Below are 12,322 nucleotides of genomic sequence, written 5' to 3' on the forward strand. Positions count from 1 at the left end.
CCTTCTCCGCTGTGCAATCCGGTTTCCGAGCTGTTCACGGATGCACCTCAGCCACGCTCAAGGTACTAAACGATATCATAACCGGCATCGATAAAAGACAGTACTGTGCAGTGTCGTGTCTTTGGCTATGCCAGATTAATTGCCATGACATGCTATTCTATAAAATAATTTCTCCGTAATTAATATCACCTGATTGAACTAATCATGTAAATGTAATTAACTAGAGAGGGACACCACGAAATAATATTTATAGAGCTGTTATCTTCCGAATAAACTCTTAAAGATTTAGTAATATTTTACATCCATAGCCGTCCATATTAATCGTCATCTTACTTCAGTCTCATATTCTGAAAGTTGTAAATTCTTGGTTATCTGCAAGAATCCTGGCTAACAAGTTGAATCACCAATACAAAATTGGGTTTAATTATTTATTTACTAAATACCTAACTAATCACACAGAATCACACATACACAATTAAATTATAACTTGATTACAAATTGCCGTCATAAAGGAAAACGCCCCTAGCGGGCGGAACAGATATGACAGCTTGTTACACAAAGAAAAGGGGGCTGGATTTTAGTGAAAGAGCGGGAGACTGGAACAGAGGCGAAGCTGTGCTATCGTAAATACAGTATCTTGTGCATTCTAAATTACCGCCCATTTGGAAAAGGAAAATGCAATAAATATTTACTCTGAGCTGCGCTTCAGTAGGTTGGTGGTAGATGGAAGGCCGTGTTGCCAAACCGAGCCCTCTGTCCATTGAAGAATGTCTCTGGTGGTCACTGGATACGTGTAGTAACGTCGTTGTGTAGTAGACGGGATACTCTGACTGTCCTTCCTAACCTGCGTTTGTAGCAGCTGTTGCTAACTCAACGGCTAGGAGGTATCACTTCTGTAGTGAATACGAGTTCAAAGTTCATACCATTCACAACCAAAGTCCATGCTGATGTTGGCTTAGTTCTGTAGTTATTATCTGAACCATTCTGACATCGGATCGTCATCCTAATGTACCCGGAACAGAAAGTTATATTTTTGTCAATGGCTTTATATAGTGGAGGGAGAGGGGTGTGTCTGAAAAGTTTATAACCCATACCTCTTCACAGGGGCGGGCCACTGTTCGAGCAGAGGCCCAAACTTATGAAAACCCAAATCTCTCATTTGGAAGCTAAAACTACATTTCATCTCTTCACAAATAATTTCATATTCAAACATTTGAATTAAACAACAATTCCATGTGAATCCGATACCTCTGATGTTTAGACTTTCCACAGTAGAGTTTGTCATTCTATCATTGATGAGAATGTGTCAGAGGGCAACCGAACTGACATAATATACCTTAAGTACCACCGCATATGTTCAGTTGGTCGGATTACCAGAATATAGTTCATTTCCCCCCAACTTCTGATGTTCCCAGAATCTCTATGTTAACCAAGGGGTTTTCTTATGTCACATCAGTAGGGAAGAGGAACGGGGGAGGGGGGAAAGAGGTATTTATGACTGTCATAAACCTACCCCCAGGCCAACGTCATGACAGCAGCCATCTTCATCGACCTGGCCAAGGCTTTCGACTCTGTCAATCACCGCACTCTTATCGGCAGACTCAATAGCCTTGGTTTCTCAAATAACTGCCACGCCTGGTTCACCAACTACTTCGCAGACAGAGTTCAGTGTGTAAAATCGGAGGGCCTGTAGTCCGGACATCTGGCAGTCTCTATGGGGGTACCACAGGGTTCAATTCTCGGGCCGACTCTTTTCTCTGTGTATATATCAACGATGTCGCTCTTGCTGCGGGTGATTCCCTGATCCACCTCTACGCAGACGACAACATTCTGTATACATCTGGCCCTTCTTTGGAAACTGTTAACCTTTCTAGGACACACGTTCCGCAAGCGGAACCCCCCCCCCACAACATTCCGCTGAAAAGGCAGCGCGGGAAATTCAAAAATATTTTTTTGAAATATGTAACTTTCGGGGGCCTCCCGGGTGGCGCAGTGGTCTAGGGCACTGCATCGCAGTGCTAACTGCGCCACCAGAGTCTCTGGGTTCGCGCCCAGGCTCTGTCGCAGCCGGCCGCGACCGGGAGGTCCGTGGGGCGACGCACAATTGGCATAGCGTCGTCCGGGTTAGGGAGGGTTTGGCCGGTAGGGATATCCTTGTCTCATCGCGCTCCAGCGACTCCTGTGGCGGGCCGGGCGCAGTGCGCGCTAACCAAGGGGGCCAGGTACACGGTGTTTCCTCCGACACATTGGTGCGGCTGGCTTCCGGGTTGGAGGCGCGCTGTGTTAAGAAGCAGTGCGGCTTGGTTGGGTTGTGCTTCGGAGGACGCATGGCTTTCGACCTTCGTCTCTCCCGAGCCCGTACGGGAGTTGTAGCGATGAGACAAGATAGTAATTACTAGTGATTGGATACCACGAAAATTGGGGAGAAAATGGGATAAAATTTATAAAAAAAAAGAAGAAAAAAAAAGAAATATGTAACTTTCACACATTAACAAGTCCAATACAGCAAATGAAAGATAAACATCTTGTTAATCTACCCATCGTGTCCAATTTAAAAAATGCTTTACAGCGAAAACACAACATATGATTATGTTAGATCACCACCAAGTTCAAAAAACACACAGCCATTTTCTCAGCCAAAGATAGGAGTCACAAAAAGCAGAAATAGAGATAAAATTAATCACTAACCTTTGATGATCTTCATCAGATGACACTCATAGGACATCATGTTACACAATACATGTATTTTTTGTTCGATAATGTGCATATTTATATCCCAAAATCTTAGTTTACATTGGCGCCATGTTCAGAAATGCCTCCAAAATATCCGGAGAAATTGCAGAGGGCCACGTCAAATAACAGAAATACTCATCATACACTTTGATGAAAGATACACGTTTTACATATAATTAAAGATACACTTGTTCTTAACTTCTTATGGCTGCAGGGGCAGTATTGAGTAGCTTGGATGAAAGTTGCACAGAGGTGCCCATATTAAACGGCCTGCTCCTCAGTCACAGTTGCTAATATATGCATATTATTATTCATATTGGATAGAAAACACTCGGAAGTTTCTAAAACTGTTTGAATTATGTCTGTGAGTATAACAAAACTCATATGGCAGGCAAAAACCTGAGAAGTTCCACTTCCTGTTAGAATTGTTTCTGAGGTGGCAGATTTTCAACCAAGCTCTCAATGAAATTACAGCGAGATATGGATGAGTTTTCACTTCCTACGGCTTCCACTAGATGTCAACAGAACTTTGTCTGATGACTAATGTGAAGGGGGGCTGAAGGAGACAGGAATGAGTAATCACTGCCACGAGCTGATCACGCATTCACCATGCGCCTTCACATGAGGAGGACGTCCGTTCCACCGCTCTTCTGAAGTCAATCTAATTCTCCGGTTGGAACGTTATTCAAGATGTATGTTAACTTCTTCTCGCTGCAAGCCTGAGGCCGGCCACAATATGACAACAGCCACTTCAAGTGCAGGGCGCGAAATTCAAAATATATTTTTTAGAAATATTTAACTTTCACACATTAACAAGTCCAATACAGCAAATGAAAAGGTACACATCTTGTGAATCCAGCCAACATGTCCGATTTTTAAAATGTTTTACAGCGAAAACAGCACGTATATTTATGTTAGCTCACCACCAAATACAAAAAAGGACAGACATTTTTCACAGCACAGGTAGCATGCACAAAGCCAACCTAACTAACCAAGAACCAACCAACCAAACTAACCAACAAACAACTTCATCAGATGACAGTCTTATAACATGTTATTCAATAAATCTATGTTTTGTTCGAAAAATGTGCATATTTCAGGTATAAATCATAGTTTACATTGCAGCTACAATCAGAAATTGCACCGAAAGCAGACAGAATAATTACAGACACCAACGTCAAATACCTAAATACTCATCATAAAACATTTCTGAAAAATACATAGTGTACAGCAAATGAAAGACAGGCATCTTGTGATTCCAGACAATATTTCCGATTTCTTAAGTGTTTTACAGCGAAAACACAATATAGCGTTATATTAGCTTACCACAATAGCCAGAAACACAAGCCATTTCCCAGCAGCAAAAGTTAGCGATCGTAACAAACCAGCAAAAGATATATAATTTTTGACTAACCTTGATATGCTTCATCAGATGACAGTCCTATAACATCAGGTTATACATACACTTATGTTTTGTTCGAAAATGTGCATATTTAGAGCTGAAATCAGTGGTTATACATTGTGCTAACGTAGCTACTTTTTCCCACAACGTCCGGATATTTTTCTGACACTTTTTCTGACACACATATTCTGACCAAATAGCTATTCATAAACATAACTAAAAAATACATGTTGTATAGGAAATGATAGATACACTAGTTCTTAATGCAATCGCCGTGTTAGAATTCTAAAAATAACTTCATTACGACATACAGCTTAGGTATGGCGAGAGAGTACCCAAAAGCTGGGCGCAAACGACTAGTTCACATGTTCGACAGATATATGAAATAGCATCATAAAATGGGTCCTACTTTTGCTGATCTTTCATCAGAATGTTGGACAAGGGGTCCTTTGTCAAGAACAATCGTTGTTTGGATTTAGAACGGCCTTTTTCCCTCTCGATTTAGCAAGCACACTTGCCAAGTGGCGCGAATCTCTCCATGTCAACAAACGGAAGAGAACGGAACACGGCAAAACTCCCGAAAAAAATTCAATAATCTGATTCAACTATATTGAAAAAACATACTTTACGATGATATTGTCACATGTATCAAATAAAATCAAAGCCGGAGATAGTAGTCGCCAATAACGACAGCTTTTCAAAAGGCAATCCCCGGTTCCTTCTTGCGCCTTCCTGAAAACAGGAAATGGGTGACACGTCATTCCAAGAGGATTTATTCCAACTCAGACCAAGATAAACACTTCATTTCTTCTCTCACTGCCTCTTGACATCTAGGGGAAGGTGTATGACGTGCATGTATACTAATACGTATCATGCCCATTTATAGGCAGGACCTAGAAGAGAGCATCGATTTCAGATTTTCCACTTCCTAGTCAGGAAGTGTGCGCCAAATGAGTTCTGTTTTACTCACAGATATAATTCAAACAGTTTTAGAAACTAGAGAGTGTTTTCTATCCAATAGTAATAATAATATGCATATTGTACGAGCAAGAATTGAGTACGAGGCCGTTTGAAATGGGCACCTTTTATCTGGCTACTCAATACTGCCCCTGCAGCCCAAACAGGTTAACAACATTCTAAAGATTGATTCAGTACATCGTTTGACATGTTTCTACTGACTGTTACGGAACTTTTGGACATTGTCACGTTATAGTGGAGGCGCTTTGTGACTTTGGAATTGTTTACCAAAGGCGCTAACCAAAGTAGCTAATTGGATATAAATAACGGACATTATCGAACAAATCAAGCATTTATTGTGGACTTGGGATTCCTAGGACTGCATTCTGATGAAGTTCATCAAAGGTAAGGAAATATTTATCATGTATTTTCTGGTTTCTGTTGACCAACATGGCGGCTAATTTGGCTATTGTTCTGAGCTCCGTCTCAGATTACAGATTATTATTATTATTATTTGCTTTTCCCGTAAAGTTTTTTTGAAATCTGACACAGCGGTTGCATTAAGGAGACGTACATCTATAATTCCATGTGTATAACTTGTATTATCATCTACATTTATGATGAGTATTTCTGTTGAAACAATGTGGCTAAGCAAAATCACTTGATGTTTTTGGAACTAGTGAATGTAACGCGCCAATGTAAACTCTGATTTTTTTATATAAATATAAACTTTATCAAACATGCATGTATTGTGTAACATGAAGTCCTATGAGTGTCATCTGATGAAGATAATCAAATGTTAGTGATTACTTTTCTCTATTTCTGCTTTTTGTGAAAGCTATCTTTCGCTGGAAAAATAGCTGTGCTTATTGTGGTTTGGTGGTGACCTAACAATTGTTTGTAGTGCTTTCGCTGAAAAGCATATTTGAAATTGGATACTTTGGTGGGATTAACAACAAGAACACCTTTAAAATGATATAAGACACATGTATGTTTGAGGAATTTTAATTATGAGATTTCTGTTTGAATTTGGCGCCCTGCACTTTCTCTGGCTGCTGTCATATCGATCCCGGTAGCTGGATGCAGCAATAAGAAGTTAATGCAACCGCTGTGTCAGATTTCAAAAAAACTTTACGGAAAAAGCACACCATGCAATAATCTGAGACGGCGCTCAAATATAAATACAATTTCTCCGCCATGTTGGAGTCAACAGAAATACGAAATTACATCATAAATATTCCCTTACCTTTGGATTCCCAGGAATCCTAGTTCGACAATAAATTGTTGTTTTGTTCGATAATGTCAATTATTTATGTCCAAATAGCTGCTTTTGCTAGCGCGTTTAGCACACATATCCAAACGCTCGTGCAAGTGACGCATAACGTCGGACGAAAACTTCAAAAAGTTATATTACAAGTCGAATAAACTGGTCAAACTTAGTAGAGAAACAATCTTCAGGATGTTGTTATCATATATATCCAATAACGTTCCAACCGGAGAATTCCTTCGTGTCTGTAAAAGTTATGGAACGCAAGGCGATATCATGAGGAATGCGCATGACCAGGAACTGGCAATCTGCCAGACCACTGACTGAAACACCTCCCATCCGGTCTCACATCACAGTATACACTTCATTCAACGTTCTACCGACTGTTGACATCTAGTGGAAGCCGTAGGAAGTGCAAACAAATCCATATCTTCCTGGGCTTTGAATAGACGATGAGTAGAAAAAACACCAGCTTCAGAATTTCCACTTCCTGTTTGGAAGTTTGCCTGCCATATGAGTTCTGTTATACTCACAGACATAATTCAAACAGTTTTAGAAACTTCAAAGTGTTTTCTATCCAATAGTTCACTATGGGCACGCAATTCATCCAAAGTGAAAATGCTGCCCCCTATCCCTAAAAAGTTAACTAACCTCCAAACGGGCTTCAATGCCATACAACACTCCTTCTGTGGCCTCCAACTGCTCTTAAGCTAGCAAAACCAAATGCATGCTTTTCAACCATTCGCTGCCCGCACCCACCCGCCCGACTAGCATCACTACCCTGGACGGTTCTGACCTAGAATACGTGGACAACTACAAATACCTAGGTGTCTGGCTAGACTGTAAACTCTCCTTCCAGACTCATATCAAATATCTCCAATCAAAAATCAAATCTGCTTTCTATTCCGCAACAAAGCCTCCTTCACTCACGCCGCCAAACTTACCCTAGTAAAACTGACTATCCTACCGATCCTCGACTTCGGCGATGTCATCTACAAAATAGCTTCCAATACTCTACTCAGCAAATTGGATATAGTCTATCACAGTGCCATCCGTTTTGTTACCAAAGCGCCTTATACCACCCACCACTGCGACCTGTATGCTTTAGTCGGCTGGCCCTCGCTACATATTCGTCGCCAGACCCACTGGCTCCAGGTCATCTATAAGTCTATGCTAGGTAAAGCTCCGCCTTCTCAGCACACTGGTCACCATAACAATACCCACCCGTAGCACGTGCTCCAGCAGGTATATCTTATTGGTCATCCCCAAAGCCAACACCTCCCTTGGCCGCCTTTCCTTCCAGTTCTCTGCTGCCAGTGACTGGAACGAAATGCAAAAATCGCTGAAGCTGGAGACTTACATTTCCCTCACTAACTTTAAACATCAGCTCTCTGAGCAGCTAACCGATCGCTGCAGCTGTACATAGTCGATCTGTAAATATCCCACCCAATCTACCTACCTCATCCCCATATTGTTTTTATTTACTTTGCTGCTCTTTTGCACACCAGTATCACTACTTACACACCATCATCTGCTCATCATCATCATCATCATCATCATCTGCTCATCTATCACTCCAGTGTTAACCTCTCTGGGGTAGGTGGGACGATTGCCAATAGCCAGGGAAAATACAGAGCGCCATATTCAAATAAAATGATATAAAAATCTAACTTTCATTAAATCACACATGTAAGATACCAAATTAAAGCTACACTCGTTGTGAATCCAGCCAACATGTCAGATTTCAAAAAGGCTTTTCGGCGAAAGCATAAGATGCTATTATCTGATGATAGCACAACAGTAAACAAAGAGAGTAGCATATTTCAACACTGCAGGCACGACACAAAACGCAGAAATAAAAATATAATTCATGCCTTACCTTTGACGAAATTCTTTTGTTGGCACTCCAATATGTCCCATAAACATCACAAATGGTCCTTTTGTTCGATTAATTCCGTCGATATATATCCAAAATGTCAATTTATTTGGCGCGTTTCATCCAGAAAAACACAGCTTCCAACTTTCACTACAAAATATATCAAAAGTTACATGTAAACTTTACCAAAACATTTCAAACTACTTTTGTAATACAACGTTAGGTATTTTTAAACGTTAATAATCGATCAATTTGAAGACGGGATGATCTGTTTTCAATACAAAAAGAAAAACTGACGCAACTTTTTTGGTAATGTGCCTCTCTTAAACAATTTACTTCAAGTGACCCTCATTTACGATTGCCGTACTTCTTCATTACACAAAGGAATAACCTCAACCAATTTCCAAAGACTGGTGACATCCAGTGGAAGCGGTAGGAACTGCAAACAAGTCCCTTAGAAATCTGGTGTCCCAATGAAAAATCATTGAAAAGACAGTGACCTCAAAAAAATAAAAAATCTGAATGGTTAGTCCTCGGGGTTTTGCCTGCTACATAGGTTCTGTTATACTCACAGACATGATTCAAACAGTTTTAGAAACTTCAGAGTGTTTTCTATCCAAATCTACTAATAATATGCATATCTTATATTCTGGGGATGAGTAGCAGGCAGTTGAAATTTGGCATGCTATTTATCCAAAAGTGAAAATGCTGCCCCCTATCCTGAAGAAGTTTAATCTTAATCTAATTAATCTTAGTTATTTAATTGTTTTGATGTCTTCACTATTATTCTACAATGTAGAATGAGTAGGTGTCCAAAGTTTTGACCGGCACTGTATACATATTTTTTCATTGATAAATCAGAGTCGTGAACAAGCGCTACAACCCCGGCTGGAAAACTCCCTCCATTCCCCTTTCATGGTAACAAAAATGCCCTTATTTGCTGTATGATTCAGAAATGTTGGAACTGGGCCATGTCAGTTTCTAAAAGAAAGTACAAAGGCAAATTTGATCACATTTCTGTAGGTGTGGGCAGAATGTTTACATGTTTGCAGTGACTTTTTCCAAACTAAAAATGCCTGCCGCTTATACAGCGAGTCCCAAACAAACACTGGCTGAGCATTACGCAAGATTGTTTATTTGAACAATTTAAAAGTAGGCTAAATGCTACAGCCCACACTTCTATGCAAAATACAAATTATGCTTCAATATTTTGTTAATCAACAGATTGTGTTTTATCTCCTGCCTTGGTATAGGCTCTGAGTTTAAATAGGAGAGCTACATCACAGCCTACCACACAGCAATACTGTAGCCTACCCATACCGTCAAATATTTTAAAAATAGGCTACCAGCCTATATACTCTCGAGAATGCTTGGCCATTGTCACGACTTCCGCCGAAGTTGGTCCCTCTCCCGTCCAGTGTCCCGCTGGGCGTCTGTACGTCCCGTCTGCTGTTCGTGACCAGTTGATCCACAAGTCACCCTCTGGTCATCCTGGGATCGGTCGGACAGTGCGCTGTTTGAGCGGGAGGTACTGGTGGCCTACCTTGGCTAAGGACATGAGGGTTTATGTTTCCTCCTGCTCGGTGTGCACCCAGTGTAAGGCTCCGAGGCACCTGCCCAGAGGTAAGCTACACCCCTTACCCGTTCCACAGCGGCCTTGGTCGCATCTATCGGTGGATTTTCTGACTGATCTTCCACCCTCACAGGGAAACACCGCGATCCTGGTCGTTGTGGATCGTTTCTTTAAGTCCTGTCGTCTCCTCCCTCTGCCCGGTCTCCCTACGGCCCTACAGATTGCGGAGGCCTTGTTTACACACGTCTTGTGGCACTACGGGGTGCCTGAGGATATAGTGTCTGATCAGGGTCCCCAGTTCACTTCTCGGGTCTGGAAGGCGTTCAGGGAATGTCTGGGGGTCTTGATCAGCCTTACTTCAGGGTTTCACCCCGAGAGTAATGGGCAGGTGGAGAGAGTGAACCAGGATGTGGGCAGGTTTCTGCGGTCCTATTGCCAGGACCGGCCAGGGGAGTGGGCGGCGTTCGTGCCCTGGGCCGAGATTGCACAGAACTCTCTTCGCCAGCTCTCTCCCTTCCAGTGCGTACTGGGGTACCAGCCGGTTCTGGCGCCTTGGCATCAGTCAGACCGAGGTTCCTGCGGTGGACGACTGGTTCAGGCGTGCGGAGGAGACATGGGAAGCTGTCCGTGTTCACCTTCAGCAGGCCGTGACGCGCCAAAAGGTGAACGCAGATCGCCACCGCAGTGAGGCCCCGGTGTTTGCACCGAGGGACCGGGTCTGGCTCTCGACCCGAAACCTGCCCCTCCGCCTGCCCTGCCGGAAGCTGGGACCTCGGTTTGTGGGGCCATTTAAAGTCCTGAGAACGAGGTTTGTTCTAGGTTACAGCTTTTCACCCGATTACCGTATTAACCCCTCGTTCCATGTGTCTCTCCTCAGGCCGGTGGTGGCTGGCCCGCTCCAGGAGTCTGAGGTGTGGGAGGTTCCTTCGCCCCCTCTAGACATCGGGGGGGCCCCAGCGTACTGCGTTTGCTCCATACTGGATTCAAGGCGTCGGGCGAGGGGCCTTCAGTATCTCGTGGAGTGGGAGGGGTACGGTCCGGAGGAGAGGTGGTGGGTTCCGGTTGAGAACGCGTTGGACCCTTCAATGCTGCAGGAGTTCCACCGTCTTCACCCGGATCGCCCTGCGCCTCGCCCTCCGGGTTGTCCCCGAGGCCGGTGTCGACACGCTGCTGGAGCCGCGCGTCAAGGGGAGGGTACTGTCACGACTTCCGCCGAAGTTGGTCCCTCTCCTTGTTCGGGTGGCGTTCGAAGTCACCGACCTTCTAGCCATCGCTGATCCACTTTTCATTTTTCATTGGTTTTGTCTTGTCTTCCATCACACCTGGTTCCAATTCCATCAATTACATGTTGTGTATTTAACCCTCTGTTCCCCCTCATGTCCTTGTCGGTAATTGTTTCTTGTAGTGCTTATGCACGGTATGCTGGTATTTACCGGGTTTTGTTTGACCCATTTATTGTATTGTTCTGGAGACGGTGGTTTATGCATATTAAACGACACCGTTGTAAATCAGTTTTCGCTCTCCTGCGCCTGACTTCTCTGCCGCCAGTACGCACCTCACTACAGCTATTGAATGAGCGATGGATAAATGGTAGGCTAATACTTGTTGTGTAGCGGGAATAAACCAGTCATGTTAGAAAATATGATTATGACCTATACAATAAAAGTCAAAAAACCATGTTAGGCTGTATACTGCTATGTGATTTCCTTACCAACATCAAATGCATCGGTTTTATCATTACGTTTCAAAAGTCTTTATTAGCCTACCATTATAATTCCTGTGCATTAAACAAAATTTTCCCCAGAAGAACAATATTTTCCTGCAATAGAATTGATCAACCACTAGAAGTTGTGCATACGCATGGTCTGAGCTGTACGTGAGATACGCACACTTTCCCATCAAGTTCAAAATGGATAAATACCAACCTGCGGGAAAACTGGCACACGCAAGGTTGAAAGAGTCTTTCTTGTGCACACACCTTTGATAAATTAGGCCCCTGGAGAGCAGAACATGACAGAGCGGCTTATCTTTGATCTGGCTTTCCAAAGTTGTAATTAGTTGTAAATATGATATGACAACAATAGACCCCCCCAGTCCTGCCTCTAGGCAATAGAACTAAGAGATGGGGTGATACAAGCTTGTTAACATGAATCATTAAAACCAAAATGTCCTGCTACCTTGTGGTTGGCTGATGGGCGTGACTGGGTCAGTCTTTGGCTGCTCTGTTGGCTTGGTGGCTTGTGGTGGAGACGGGGCAGATGGGGTACACTGCTGCTGTACTCTGGTAGTTGGGCAGCGCTCTCTGACCACCAATGACGTGGGCTTGTCCTGCCCTTTACTGTCCTGGACCAATCGGGAAGCCTGAGAGTACGTAATAGAATATAGGGAGAAGGGAGAGAGAGTTTAGTGAAACATAATATTTGACTAATGACAAGAGAATATTTATATATTTTAGGCTTACTGACACATTGTTACAGAGTAATCCTCTCCCATTTCCATAATTCTTGTTGTGAC

At 42.9% G+C, this 12,322-nt stretch overlaps 1 protein-coding gene across 2 annotated transcripts in view; it reads right to left on the minus strand.

Moving 5' to 3' along the window:
- LOC120065114 (polyhomeotic-like protein 2) overlaps positions 1-12,322 on the minus strand; it is a 57,430-nt gene that overhangs the window by 11,885 nt on the left and 33,223 nt on the right. For both annotated transcript variants that reach the window (XM_039015845.1, XM_039015844.1), the window contains exon 9: positions 11,986-12,169. In XM_039015845.1, coding sequence (XP_038871773.1) covers positions 11,986-12,169 — 184 coding nt within the window. The remainder of the gene's footprint in view (positions 1-11,985; positions 12,170-12,322) is intronic.

The sequence above is a fragment of the Salvelinus namaycush genome, chromosome 20 (genome assembly GCF_016432855.1).
Source record: "Salvelinus namaycush isolate Seneca chromosome 20, SaNama_1.0, whole genome shotgun sequence".
Classification (NCBI taxonomy): domain Eukaryota; kingdom Metazoa; phylum Chordata; class Actinopteri; order Salmoniformes; family Salmonidae; genus Salvelinus; species Salvelinus namaycush.